Consider the following 13820-nt stretch of genomic DNA (forward strand, 5'->3'; position numbering starts at 1 on the left):
TAGATTTTTTGGGATTTGATTGCTTTTTCTTTGAGATCTACATTATGATTTGAGTTGATTTCCCCGGGTTTTGAAAGAAAATAGTGGAGATTTGGTGGATTGGGGTGTTTCGACTGGGTCACGAAAAAGGAGGAGTTTCCTCTATTTTTTGTGGTTAGGCTGGTATTTTTGTAAATAAAAACTTTTATTTTCTATTTATGTTTATTTTTACTTTCTAGGGTATAAATGTAAAATGCTGCCCTTATTAGCTTATTATAGAAAAAATCTTTTTTTCTCTCTCTATTTTATACTATTCATAATAGTTTTTTTAAAAAAAAATAAAGAAAGAAAGAAAAAGAGGAAATTACACTCATTATGGGATTTTAAAAGTTGTTTACTTAAATATGGCACTTCTAAGTTTGATCAATTTATATGGTATTTTTTGTTTTTAGGTATTTTTATGGTATTTGATATGTCATATATATGTAAATTAGGTATTCAAATCTCATATTTAATGTTTTTATTTGTTTAGGCAGTTTTATTTGTCATTGATGTTGGAAAAGTTACCGGAGTTTACTGTTGGCACCGAAAAAATCACTGGAGTAGCTGCCGGTGCCGGAAAAGTCATCGAAGTTGTTGTCGATGTCGGAAAAGTCGTCGGAATTGGCATTATCGCCGGAAAAATTACTGGAAAAATCACGAAGAAATTGGTTTCTTGATGAAGAAACTACTTTTTTGGTGATTTTTCAGGTGACAATGCCAATTCTGATGACTTTTTCGAACTGACAGCTACTCCGGCGAATTTTTCGGCACCGACAGCAAACTTCGAAAAAATCATCGGAATTGACATAGTTGCTGGAAAAATCACTAAGAAACTGGTTTCTTGATGAAGAAACTAATTTCTTGGTGATTTTTAAGTAACTAGTTTCATGGTGATTTTTTCAACGACAATGCCAATTTTGACGAATTTTTTGGCGTCGACAGAAACTCCAACGACTTTTTCGATACCGGCAGCTACTTTGACGACTTTTCTGGTACCGACAGCAAACTCCAAAAAAGTCGTCGGAATTGGTATTATCGCTGAAAAAATTACCAAGAAACTGGTTTCTTCATCGAGAAAGTTTCTTGGTGATTTTTCCAGTGACAATGCAAATTCCGATGACTTTTCTGGCACCAGTAGCAACTCTGACAACTTTTCTGGTACCGACAGCTACTCCGATGACTTTATTGGCGCCAGCAGCAAACTTCGACGTCTTTTCTAGCACCAGTGACAACTCCGACTAGGGGTGTTCATCCGATCCAATCCGCACTTTTTTGGTCAAACAACATCCAATCCGCACTAAGTGCGGATTTCATATTTTGGATCCAATCCGATCCGCATAAGAGTTTAAATCCAATCCAATCCAATCCGCAATAGTGCGGATTGGATCGGTTATTTTGGATCGGTTATTTTTTTAATAATAAATTATTTAATATTTCATAGAAAAAAAATTAAAAAAAGATTATTGTTTCTTAATCTCCAATAATAATCTATTTCCATCTCTATTTATATACAAATTAAACCAATATACATATATATCAATGTATATATACTTATTTTTAGATTTACACTAAAATATATATGTATCTAATTACTAAAATATATAAGCTAGTAGATATATTTAAACTTTATGTGTATGTGTCTATGTTAATAAGAATTATTTTTCTTGTGTTTTTTATTACAAAATAAATAAAATGCATCAACTCAATATATTACTAAAAAAATTAAGAAATTAGAAGTTTGTGTCTTTTTTTAATTAGTATATATTATATATTATAATTTTTTTAAAATATATATAATTAAGTGCGGATTGGATTGGATCGGTTACGTTTTGAGGTCAAACAACATCCAATCTGCACAAGTGCGGATATCCGCATTTTGCGGATTGGACTGGATTGAATTGTGCGGATTGGATTGGATCGAATACTTTGTGAACACCCCTAACTACGACGATCACTGTAGTTTTAAAAAAAAAAATATGAAGAGAATTTTAATATTTTTTATGGTAATTCAATTTCATCTATGTTAAGTTTTTATTTTAAATACCATATTTATTAAATTTTTAGTAATTGATCTAAATTAGGTTTATTTTTTTCAATATTTAGGTAAATACCCCTAAGTATTTACGTAATTGGATGGGGCATATTCCTCCGGGGTGTAAGTAGCACTAGGGCTCTGTTGTGATTTAGTAAATACCAAAGAAGTTTGTTCTGCAAACAGCTCTCTAACCTCTCTCTCTCTCTCTCTCTCTCGAATAGGGCTGTTTACAATAACCCATCGGTAACGACTGACCCACACCCATTCTTCTCTAACAATTCCGATTCTCTCAACAGCTTCCGATGCCGTACGCCACTGCCTAATACTCACCGGCGACACGATATTGGCTAACCATATCTCTCTATTATATGGCTCTCTCCCTTGGGAAGCTCACCATTCTGGTTGGTGCAGGTTCGTACAAACCGTCAGTCCCCTTATTCTATTGTTCATGTTTTTTGACTTTTTGTGTTTTTTGATTAATTCGTCCGAAAGTATTATTATACGCCTTGATCTGGTTTGTCTTTTGTTCAATTGGTTAACATTTTGGAGGTTTTTGATCGAAGTTTAGGGTTTTAGATAAACCCTATTGCTTGCAATCTCTCTTTGATCAATAGTTGGTCATGGAATTGTTATGCATTGGTACTGATTATATTGTGGAGCTGTGATTAGCATTGGAATTTGTTTTTGGGTTAGTTTGAATTTTGTTTGGAATTAGAATTGGGTTATCAATTAGAGCTGCGTTTGGTTGCCCGAGCTCTTTCATTCAGAAAATTTATGAAATGGTGACTTCTAAATTTTATTGTTGAACTTCTATATGTTTCTGTGCATTGTGCATACCCAAACTCAGTTGAGGTATTATTTTTCAGTTACTAAGATGATTCGGGTTTCTGGCCCTTTCAGGTATCGTTGGGTCAGTTCTTGCAAAAGAGGGAGGGGTATCGGATTTAATATCTGGTGCTTTCAAGGTACTTTTATATCTATAAACTTAGCACTGTTGAAATTGTTTTCTATTTCATGCGGTTTAAAGTTTTTCATTGTGCTTTGAACATCTCTACTTTAAAATTTATTTTTCTGATCTTTTGTTTTGATATAATAAAATAAGTGGTTAAATTGTTGAGCACAATTGAATTAGCCCTGAGCTCTTGAGTCCTACAAGTTTCTTTGTAATTATTTCTCTCAGGTCTATGAGCTACCACATAGTCTTGGCTAATTATCTTAACATATTGGAATATTTTGTGTATGCTAGTATGTGAAACCTGCTAAGTGATAGTACTTTGATCTTACCACAGATTGCTTGGAGGCAACTTAAACAGGATGATTCTAGCACACCAGTAAAAAAGCCTCGCAATGACTTGCTGTTGGCTCAGGTTTTTAACTGGACTGGGCTTAAAATGTTTATTAGTCTTCTGCTAGCTCATAGGGATTTCACCTGTGATGAGCTGTTTCCTTATAGTTTACTTGCCTATTATTATCATTAAAACTTAAGCTTTGCAGGTCAACAGCTTAAGGCAGGAGCTCCAAATCTTGGCTTCCAACAGATCAGTCACAATTATAAATGCAAGTCGAAATGGTACTGATGATTTGTCTTTCTATTTAAGCTATTTATTTTTGTAATGGCTGATACAACTATTTAGCTCCAACAGTTTATTTTGATTTAATTGGCTGCATCGGTTTCTATTTCTTATACCTGAATATATGTATTTAAATTCTTGCAATTTTTTTTTTCAAATTTTCATATCTAGCCTGTAATCGTTTCTTTAATTTGTTCCCTTAGAAATAAAGATTACCAGCAGTCATTTTTTTTTATTCCCTCTTCCTTTAGTTACACCAAGTCTTCTGCTCAGAAATGATTTCTATCAATTCCGAACTTCTCTTGCATTTACTAATTTTTTGTTTTTCTCTTTGTATGATTTAGGTGGCAAAAAGTATGGTGTAATTATTATTGTAGCTGTGGCAGGATGTGGCTATATTTGGTGGAAGGTAAGAGTGTCATCTCTAAGAACTCTTTCTGCCAGCTGACAATGCTCTACAGGAAACTTATATGCGGGCATATGTGGGTTGTCCATTGTTCTTGTCTAGTTAACACTGTTTGCTATGTATCCTTAGGATCTTTATACCAGTAGATGTCCATTTGAATCTTTAATAATCTTTTTTTTTTTTGAATAATTATCTTTTAAATAGTGGCAATGTGTATACTAGCTTTCTCCCCACTCCATTTAATGCTACATATCTTCGAATTTAATTGATAAAGTATTTTGTGTATTTCTTGTATTATTACAGGGAGGAGGGGGATTATCTGGTTTGATGGTTGCAACACGGCGTAGCTTATCCGATGCTTGCTCATCTGTTGAGAAAAAGCTTGAGAATGTTTACTCGTCAGTTTCGGCAAGTTATTCCTTTTGTTATTTCTTTGAAAATAATAAGAAAACAAAAATGAGCATCACTCGAATGCTGTGTCTTGCCTTTTATGTTTCAACGGTATGATTATTTTGTTGTTCTTTTTCAGGCTACTAAACGAAAGTTATCTTCCCAAATAGATGGCCTAGATCGTGGTTTGGAGGAGTGTCTTGAAACTTCTAGTAGGACAAAAGAGGAGGTGAGCATGGTGAAGATATGAGCAGCAATTTAGACTCCCATCCTTTCAACAACCCTATCCCCTGGCCCATTTTCTTTACGGGGTTTTTTCATGGACATTTATTTATGCTTTTAGGTTTCTGGACTACGGGGAAGAACGAATACAATTGGTGAGGATGTTAAATCTGTTCATAATGCAGTCCGAGCTATGGTAATCTATTTTCTTTTGGATGTTCTATTTAATTTTTTCACTCCGGTGACTGGATTTATGAATGTGGATTTCAATACTGATACTTTTTCCCCCTTGCGTCATAGGAAACTAAAATCAATAGCATAGAATGGAAGCAGGTATGTTCAATGATGATCTTGATTTACAATTCTAATTTTAAAAGGAAAAAAGACATTACAATCTAAATTATTTCATTATGGTGTTGTAACCATGGGTTTTTGTTCATTTACATAGAATCTTACTAATGAAGGAGTTAGAAGGTTGTGTGATGTTGCCCAGAGTATTGAACATGCCAGAACCACTGAAGTTAAGGTGGGATTTTTACTTTATTCACGTGAATGTGCTTGATGTGTTGCTATTCTTTATTGATGCTATAGGATTTTATTTATTGGCAACTTCTGGTTTCATAAACGTTCGTACATTAATAATGCTGAAGCATTTAAATATGCTTTTCAACTTGTTTATATCATTCTCTCCTGTATAAGCTGAACTTTTCTAAATACTTTAGCTTTCATAATTCAGTTCTAGGTAGGCGATTCCTGATTTATGTGCAGTACTATCATTCTTGGGTAATTATTATTACCCAATTCTTTAAGAGTTGAACAATGTTATATGCTTTTCAACTTGTTTATATCACTCTGCCATGTATAAACTGAACTTTTCTAATTACTTTAGCTTTCATAATTCAGTTCTGGGTGATTCCTGATTTATGATTTATGTGCAGTACTCTCATATTCTTGGGTTATTATTATTGACCAATTCTTTAAGAGTTGAACAATGGTATTTTTTAAACTAATGGGTGGATTGCTTTGTCCTTGGATTGTACTTTTTGTATGGTTTATTTCCGCACACTTTTCAAGCTAAAATTCTTCCTTGTAATACACAGACAATATCATCCAGCTCCGCAAGGCCAGCACTTGAGGCACCGCCAATATCTCCGACAAGGGTAATTTCAGTTCCCAGGCTCTCAAACATTATTTTCACAGTGCTCTTAATTAATCTTCAATTATTGGCTGAATAGCCACAAACTGTCAGGTTAACTGTATTAAGCACATTTATTTGCTTGGTATTCAGACCATTCAGAATAGATGTATGTTTAGCTAGTTATATATGGCAACTTGTTATACCTGAGAAGTGCTTCACTGAATTCATGAATGTATGTCATGTGCTTTTGCTTGTCAGACTGAGTCTTTGCCGCCTCTTTTGATGTCCGATCCAATGTCTTCTCCTGGTTCCAGTGGTTCAGACCAGGTTTGTTGAACTTATCATGAGCTCAGGATTTTTGGGAGGATTGCTTACATTAGATATTATCTTATTGAACACCTGAGGTTATAATAAGATAATTCCTGCATTGCAAATATTTTTTGATCTGAAATTAACTTTCGATTCCCTCTGTCTTTTAGGATGTTGGTGGAATTTCAGAAGCTGTCGAGTCATCAAACGACCGTGGGGTTATCAATGGGATTGGTGCTGTAGAAGACATGAATGCCGGAGCTTCTAGTGGTGGGCGGTTTAGGCTGAGAATGCCAGCCATAAGTGCCTCATTTTTAACAAGGACCCGTAGTGCAACAAGTGGCTTGCTACAACAAACGCGTTCATCAGCAATTTGAATACTTGGAGGATGACATTTTGCATGTAGTAATACAGAATAAAATTAAGATGAAACAAACATTTTTAGTCTCATTAGGACGGTCATTATGAGACCCTCCGACCTCCAAATATAGGAAGTGCCCAAAGCCAAATTAATGGACAGGACAGGGTACTGAATTTTGTAGAGCAGCCAGTATTTATAATTTCGCATTTAGGATTTGTTTTTTTCCCTTTAAAAGTGTAATTATATTATTTTTTTTCGCAGTCTCTGTATGAATTTTGGCTAATGAAGGGGGATGGGAAAAATGGTAAAGGAATACAAAAGGGGACACATTTATGATTTTATATTAATTGCTTTGTTGTAAAATAAATTTTTAGCTTCACATTTTGATATATGTGTGTATATATTATACTAGGTGCAACTACTAATGCACGTTATGTGTTGAAGTTTTAATATGCCACTTACAGACCATCATACTGAGTCAAAGATTGCACAAAATATAAACTTATTATATAACATGTAATTTAAATTTTGTACAAATTTTTGACAGTGTTAACAAATAATAATAATTATAAGAAGGATATTCAAATATAGAGCCAACTTGTCGACACTTGATAATTTGGCCAGTTTGGCAATTGGCACAACTAAAATGACTCTAACTTTAAAAATTAACGGTAATATTTTTAAAGTAGATTTCTGTTTTTTTAATTAAAAAAATGAAAATACATTCTAAAATGAAATTTTTATATCAAAAATATAAAATGATAACTTTATTACTTAAATACCACTACATGATAAACTAAATATTTATATCCTTCATCTTTATTTTATTACTATTTTACCACATGCACACTCTTCTCATGCATCAAACATGTGTGTGACCACTATAAATCAATCAACCATCCATCATTTCCCTTTCTTTTTTTTTTCTTCTTTTTCCTTTTATTTTCCATTTCTTTTCAGTTTTATTTTTTTAAATATTTAGTAACCTCCATTACACTCTTACCATGCATCAAACATGTGTGTGACCACTATCAATCAACCATCCATCATTTCCCTTTCTTTTTTTTTTCTATTATTTTCCATTTCTTTTCAGTTTTTTTTTTTTAAAAAAAATTTAATAACCTCCATTGCTGAACATTCCCTCTCCACGATCCCACCATTTTCCCTCCTCTTTGTGTTCTTCAATTTTTTTTAAATCCCAGTAACCGAATCCCATAATCGTTTTCCCTCTTTCTATTTCTTTCTCAATCCGTATATATATGGCTATTACCTGTTCTTCATCATCTCCTTCCCCCGTTCAAAAGAAAAGCTCTAAAATGGGTTTAAAATCCTTAGCTAATAAGAACAAGGTAAACGACCTGTTATGGAGGGGGATGACTCTGATTTTGCTCTTCCATTATCTAAGCGTGGTCGAGCTCCTCCTAAGAAGAAATCGAAGGTGGGTGCCCAAGAAAAAATGGCTCAAGATGTTGTTGAAAAAAAACGATAATATTGGTGGTGGTCTTCGAACTGAGGTTTGTTTACCGTTTCATATTCAACTTTTGTGGGTTTTGTGTTTATTGATTTCTCATTTTGTAATAGTTTTTTCATAGTTTTTTAATAGTGTAAACACCTTCTGTATGTATTTCTTTTAATATGTTTTTTATCTAGTTGTTTCCTGTCCATTTTTATATTATCAATGGGTAACAATGAGATTTATCATGGATGTTGATGTTCAAAGAGTTTTTCCTGTATTTTAGTTTGTATACAGTTGTTTTGTAGTTTTATTATAGTTTTGCTACTTGCATATGTTATATCATTATAAAACTAATATGCAACTATTTGCAGAAAACTTACTATGTATAACTACTATTTCTTAGTCCCCGTCAAATTAAATTCCTGCATAATATAGAAACTATCATAAAACGATAATGCAACTATAAGGCAACCAAAATAAAAAATAAACAGACTTATACGTAACTGGTTGTACCTTAATTCGAATTTACTCTTCTTATTATGTTTCTAAAAAAATATATTTATATTGGAAAGCAGTAATCAATCAAAATGCAACTGTATATAACGTAGATGTATTATTCATGAGGTTTTTTAAAAAAAAATCACATCATACATTGTTTTTGATTTGGTGGGAGCTCCAGATCTGTTTGATACATTTCATGAATATAGATTTCGATATTAGGGGGAGTTATTTTATCGAATAAAACAGAAAACAAATGTGTAATTTCAGTTTCTTCACAGTTTTTCTGATTTTTTTTTCGTCATTTTCTGTTTAGATCATTGCAAGTCTTCTTTTCCAGTTGATTCGCCAGAATTAATAGTTGTATTTTCCTCGTTTTGGTTTCATTTTGGTTGTTTTGCGGTTTTGAAACGATCGAGGTATTTTCATCTTCATGGTTCGCTCCGTTGCATACCAAGGCCACTAACAAGATACGCGTATTTTTGTAAATATTTGTATGTGGACTGAATAAATATTTAATGGGCCGGCCCAAAGTATTTTTGTAATTTTTTTTCCTTTTTTGTATTTTTCTGTTTTTTTCCCTTCTAAAATTGTGTTCGGTAAGTAATTTTGTTTTTTATTTTTTTAATTCATAATCAAAATTTATTAGAATTTTAAAAATAGATTTTTGTTGATTTTAAAATTTTTAAAAACACTTTCTTTTCTCTCTAGTCGTAGCATTTTTGAGTATAATGCCGTGCTTTGATGTTAATCTCCCATAACCGTATTCGAACGCAATCATTTCCACCTGAAGTTTCGATATTTCATTTTAAAAAAAAAAAAAAAAAAAAAAAAAAAAAAACACTTTCTTTTTTCTCTCTGGCTTGTCTTCCTCCTCTCCTCACTGTGCGATGATCATCCATGGCTTAGCAGGTAAAGCAAAACTCCCTCTATCTCTATCTATCTCTATGTTCTCTCTCTCTCTCTCTATATATATATATATATATATATATATATATCTCAAATTTATTTTGTTATTCATTCATTCTCAGATTCGAAGTGTTGTTTTTGAGGTCCACCATGCTAGATCGTCACTGACCTTCATTATCGGCAGCCGAGTTCATCTTTTTCGTTGAGTTCAGCAATAATATTAGTTCCCAGGAACCATAAGTTAATAGAAACTTCACTACTGATCTTATTTGGGTGTTTATCTGGTTAATTCCCAAGTACGACAGTGTTTATTCATATTCTCTATGAACCATGAATTTATTCATGTATATACTATTTTAGGTCTGATCTATTTGGGTGATTGAAATTATTAAAAACTTCCATAAATTTATTTGGGAGTAATACATTTGCAACCCATGTCTGTTCCATAAACCTTTTCTTTCTTCAATTTCTGGTTTGTATTTTTGGTTAATTTGTTTTCTAATCTTAGGAAGTGCAAACCCCATTTTCATAATCACAAAATAATATTTCATTCTTGTTTTCTTGGATGGTGTTGTGATTGGAGCATTGGGTAATAATGGATTCATTAATCAAGTTGAACTTGTTCACTCATACTTGAAAAGTGAAACTGAATCACTGCTCTGTTAAAAATATTGGTTAGTTTAAAATTCACGCGATTGAGATTTTTGGAATTGCAAATTTAAATTAACTTCTTGTTTATCTATTTGGTCTCCTCTCACATGTGCTTTTGGTGACAAGTTTGTTATTTAGGTCCTGTGAACAAAATGTCATTTTGACATATTGAAAAGGGTTACTTTCTCTGATCTTTTCTCTCTATGCATATATATCTCCAAATGTGATTCTTGTTCTATCAACGTGACCTTCTTTTTAGTAATAGACAAGTGATATTATGATGATATTTATTGAAATCTTCTCTTCTTTTAATAATAGACAAGTGGTATTATGATGAATGTGCTGAAATCTTTTCTTCTTTTTAGTGATAGACAAGTGGCATTATGATGATATGTGCTGAAATCTTTTCTTATTTATAGTAATAGACAAGTTGTATTATGATGATATGGCAATAGAGTTTTATGTATCAACTTTGAGGTTTTTTTCATATTATTAAAATATGAACAAATTTTGAATGCAGAAAAAGACATATTTTGATGGAGACGAAGAAATTGCTAAAGCACAAGATACTACTATAAAAAGCAACTATGAAACTTTGAATGATAATGTTGAGTTTAGCATTTCAAGAGATCAAATTCGTGAAATGACTAATGTTCGTGATGAAATTGTTGATCATATATGGAGAGCAAATCGACGATGAAGATAATGAGTTAAGCTTATTAACAATTAGAACTTTTTTAATATTTTTCGTCAAGATTGGACAATTATTAGTTCATATTTTAATTATGACTTTGTCAGTTTTGTGTTATAGATAATGAGTTTCGTGATTTTAAATTACTTGAATTTTTTTAAGATGTTAATGAGTATTTTTTATTTGATTTTTTTATAATTTTTATATATTTGTTTAAAAATAAAAATAAATAATATTCATAGTTTTTTATTTAAAAAAAGAAAAAAAAATCAAAATTTATGTTTTTTGTTTTCAAAAATTGAAAAATAAAAATGGTTACAGAACACACTTTTATTTTCTATTTTTAAATTATAAAACAAAAGTGGTTATAGAACACACTTTTGTTTTCTGTTTTTAAAATTTAAAAACAAAAGTAGTTATAGAACACATTTTTGTTTTTTAAAAACAAAATTTTAAAAACAAAAAATCTACTTTCATTTTTCTGTTTTTAAAATTAAAAAACAAAAGTGTTATCAAACGCCACCTAAGTTAGTAAATATTTTTTTTAATAAAAATAAAAATAAAAAAAATGGCCAAATATAATAAATTAAGTAATAAGAATTATAAAAATTCATTTACTTCATATTATTTTTTAAAAAATATATATATACATATAATAATTAAATTAAGTTATGTAATTTTTTTAGTATTGCATATTATTATATTGTAATAAAAATGAATAAGTATATTAGATGATTTAATATATACAACAATATTTTTTTTTTAATAAAATATATACAATAATATTTAATATATCGTATCACTAAATATTAATATATTGTAGTGATAAAATTATATACCACAAAAAAATATAACAATACTAAATTAATACTCAAAAAATATATATATATGATGCTAACAAAATTATATATAATAAAATAAAAACTAAATATCATCTTAAATAAATGATATACTATAGACAACAAAAACCATATACCATACAACAAAACACATATACCTACAATAAAAAAAAAATATAATATTATTAAAAAAAAATTGTATATACCATATTAATAAAATTATATACAACGATAAAATAATTATACTATAATTACCAAATTATATATCACCTTTATATATAATAAATTAAAAAATTAAATGATCTAAAATAATATGATATATTATACAATAAAATTTATATACCATACAACAAAAAACATATACTTCACAATCAAAATATATATAATAACAACAAATAAAAATATATAAAATGCTAATAAAACTATATATCATGTCAACAAAAGTATAATAGAAAATAGAACTTAAATATTATTTTAAAAAATGATATACCGTATAACAAAAAATACATATATCATTCATCAAAACATATATACTAATAATAATAAAAAAATATCTATATTACTAATATATATGTGTATATTATACTAATCAAATTATATACCACAATTAAAAAATATATATACCATGATAACAAAATTATATATCACCATTGTATATAATAAAGTAAAAACTAATTAAATATTATTTAAAATAAATATTGTTATACCTGAAATTCGGGGCTGTACTTTAGGAAGTGACACGCGTCAATCTCGTGGAATATGAACCAATAGATTTAATGATAATTATGTCATTAAATGCAAAATAGAATAACTCATTAAATATAGAATAAATGGAGTATGTTCATAACTCGCTGGCTGTATAGTCTTAAGCGAGACAAGGATATACAAACTATCAATTTATGTATTGGCAAGAAACCATTTTGTCTTGGAAAGCACAATCTCGAGGTAATTACGGACCAAGTATAGTGAGACATCCACCTCGCGACACGAAGGAGTTACAGACATCTATCTCGCTAAGAAAGTATTGACAAGGCGAATTGGCTGTTGAAACACTTAGCGTATAATTCACGTTATAATGACTAAGTGAAATAGCTTGGAGAACATGATTGTCCAGTCTGCAAGGCCTATGTTTAAAGAGCAATTCTTAAGTTTGCTCAGTACACTGATGCTCGTGCCATTGCTGGAATACATATAAACTAAGCCACTCATCTATGTACTAGGCGAGACGCCTCTAGCGAGATACCTTTGGCAACGTGTTCCTATTTATGCCAGCATTGACTGCCTTAAAGATAGTTCAAATCACAGTTATGTGATTTTCTAATATTAATTATACGTATTTAAATGGGACGTAATTAAAGCCCATAATTTTGAGGAATATGGTTATGTAATTTAAATTCAAATGTAATTAACTGCCAAACCTTTATTACTATAAATAGAGGCAGATTATGCAGAAAAAAGGGTGGAAAAATCTTTGAGAGGATAGAAGTTTATTGATTGTAAAACCCTAATTTTGTATCCAAAAATATATGAATAAGATAGACTCGTGGACTATGCAGAGTTAACTGTAAAACCATGTAAAAATTTTGGTGTAATTGCTAGTATTTTACTTGCCGATTCCTTTATATCCGTGTTTGATTTATCACAAAATTGGCTCATAATCATTAACAAAAATTTGCGTTAGCAGTTTGGTGCTTTCATTGAGAGCTTGCGTGATAAAAGCTCAGAAAAATCCTTCCTAATCAAAGAAGAAATAATTTTTCTCCATGGCTGGTCATGAGGAAAACAACAACAGTCGTCCTGAAGAGACTAATCGTTGTCCTGGTAAAGAGCCAATGGGCTCGCGGAGGCCACCCACTTCAAGAACTACGCGTTCAACACGATCAACAAGTTCAAGAATAAGTCAACGTGATAATGATCAAAACCTAGAAACTGGAAATGAGGAAACCGATATTGAAGCTGGTGGTTATGTTCCTAAGAGTGAGGATGCCATGATCCCACTAGGTACGTACCATTGGTTGAACTGGAAAATCGCCAACTCCGGCAACAACTGACCGAGGCTAACCAACAAACACTGAGTTAGAGAGAAAGGCAACTGCAGCCAGGGCAACTCAAGAAAACACTGCACAAAATCAACCTGATCCTAGAGCGAGAAGGTCGCGAGGTAGACCTCAAGGTTCAAGAACCAGGAGGCAGGAGACAGCTTAGGAAAACCCCCAAAACACTCAGGAGGAGCAACCTGGGGAAACTGAGGATGTTCCAGAAGATGAATGACCAAATAATCAGGCACCTCGTCAAGAAGTGCCTCGGAGACCCAGGGGATTCA

The 13820-nt window shown here is 31.3% G+C and overlaps 1 protein-coding gene and 1 long non-coding RNA gene across 3 annotated transcripts; both read left to right on the top strand.

Moving 5' to 3' along the window:
* Positions 1–2153: 2153 nt before the first annotated feature.
* LOC115714515 (uncharacterized) lies at positions 2154–6840 on the top strand. Its single transcript, XM_030643242.2, has 13 exons — positions 2154–2467; positions 2957–3021; positions 3346–3423; positions 3551–3626; positions 3972–4036; positions 4337–4441; positions 4563–4652; positions 4767–4841; positions 4946–4978; positions 5094–5171; positions 5746–5805; positions 6042–6110; positions 6263–6840. Exons 1-13 carry the CDS (start codon positions 2425–2427, stop codon positions 6467–6469), a joined length of 1044 nt encoding a protein of 347 aa, XP_030499102.2. The 5' UTR covers positions 2154–2424; the 3' UTR covers positions 6470–6840.
* Positions 6841–9209: 2369 nt separating this feature from the next.
* On the top strand, positions 9210–10860 carry LOC133036452 (uncharacterized). 2 transcript variants are annotated; one of them, XR_009687091.1, is made up of 3 exons: positions 9210–9319; positions 9439–9612; positions 10488–10860. It is a non-coding gene; the product is annotated as an uncharacterized LOC133036452 (long non-coding RNA). The 2 variants fall into 2 exon arrangements; XR_009687092.1 differs by having other exon boundaries at positions 9439–9556.
* Positions 10861–13820: the final 2960 nt, after the last annotated feature.

The sequence above is a fragment of the Cannabis sativa genome, chromosome 4, assembly GCF_029168945.1.
Source record: "Cannabis sativa cultivar Pink pepper isolate KNU-18-1 chromosome 4, ASM2916894v1, whole genome shotgun sequence".
Lineage (NCBI taxonomy): Eukaryota > Viridiplantae > Streptophyta > Magnoliopsida > Rosales > Cannabaceae > Cannabis > Cannabis sativa.

Bases quoted from the DNA above. Each gene is read 5' to 3' on its own strand.
- LOC115714515 (XM_030643242.2), top strand. From the start codon at position 2,425: ATGGCTCTCTCCCTTGGGAAGCTCACCATTCTGGTTGGTGCAG. The intron at 4,653-4,766 runs GTGAGCATGGTG...TTATGCTTTTAG, and splicing joins CTAGTAGGACAAAAGAGGAG to GTTTCTGGACTACGGGGAAG. The intron at 6,111-6,262 runs GTTTGTTGAACT...TCTGTCTTTTAG, and splicing joins GTTCCAGTGGTTCAGACCAG to GATGTTGGTGGAATTTCAGA.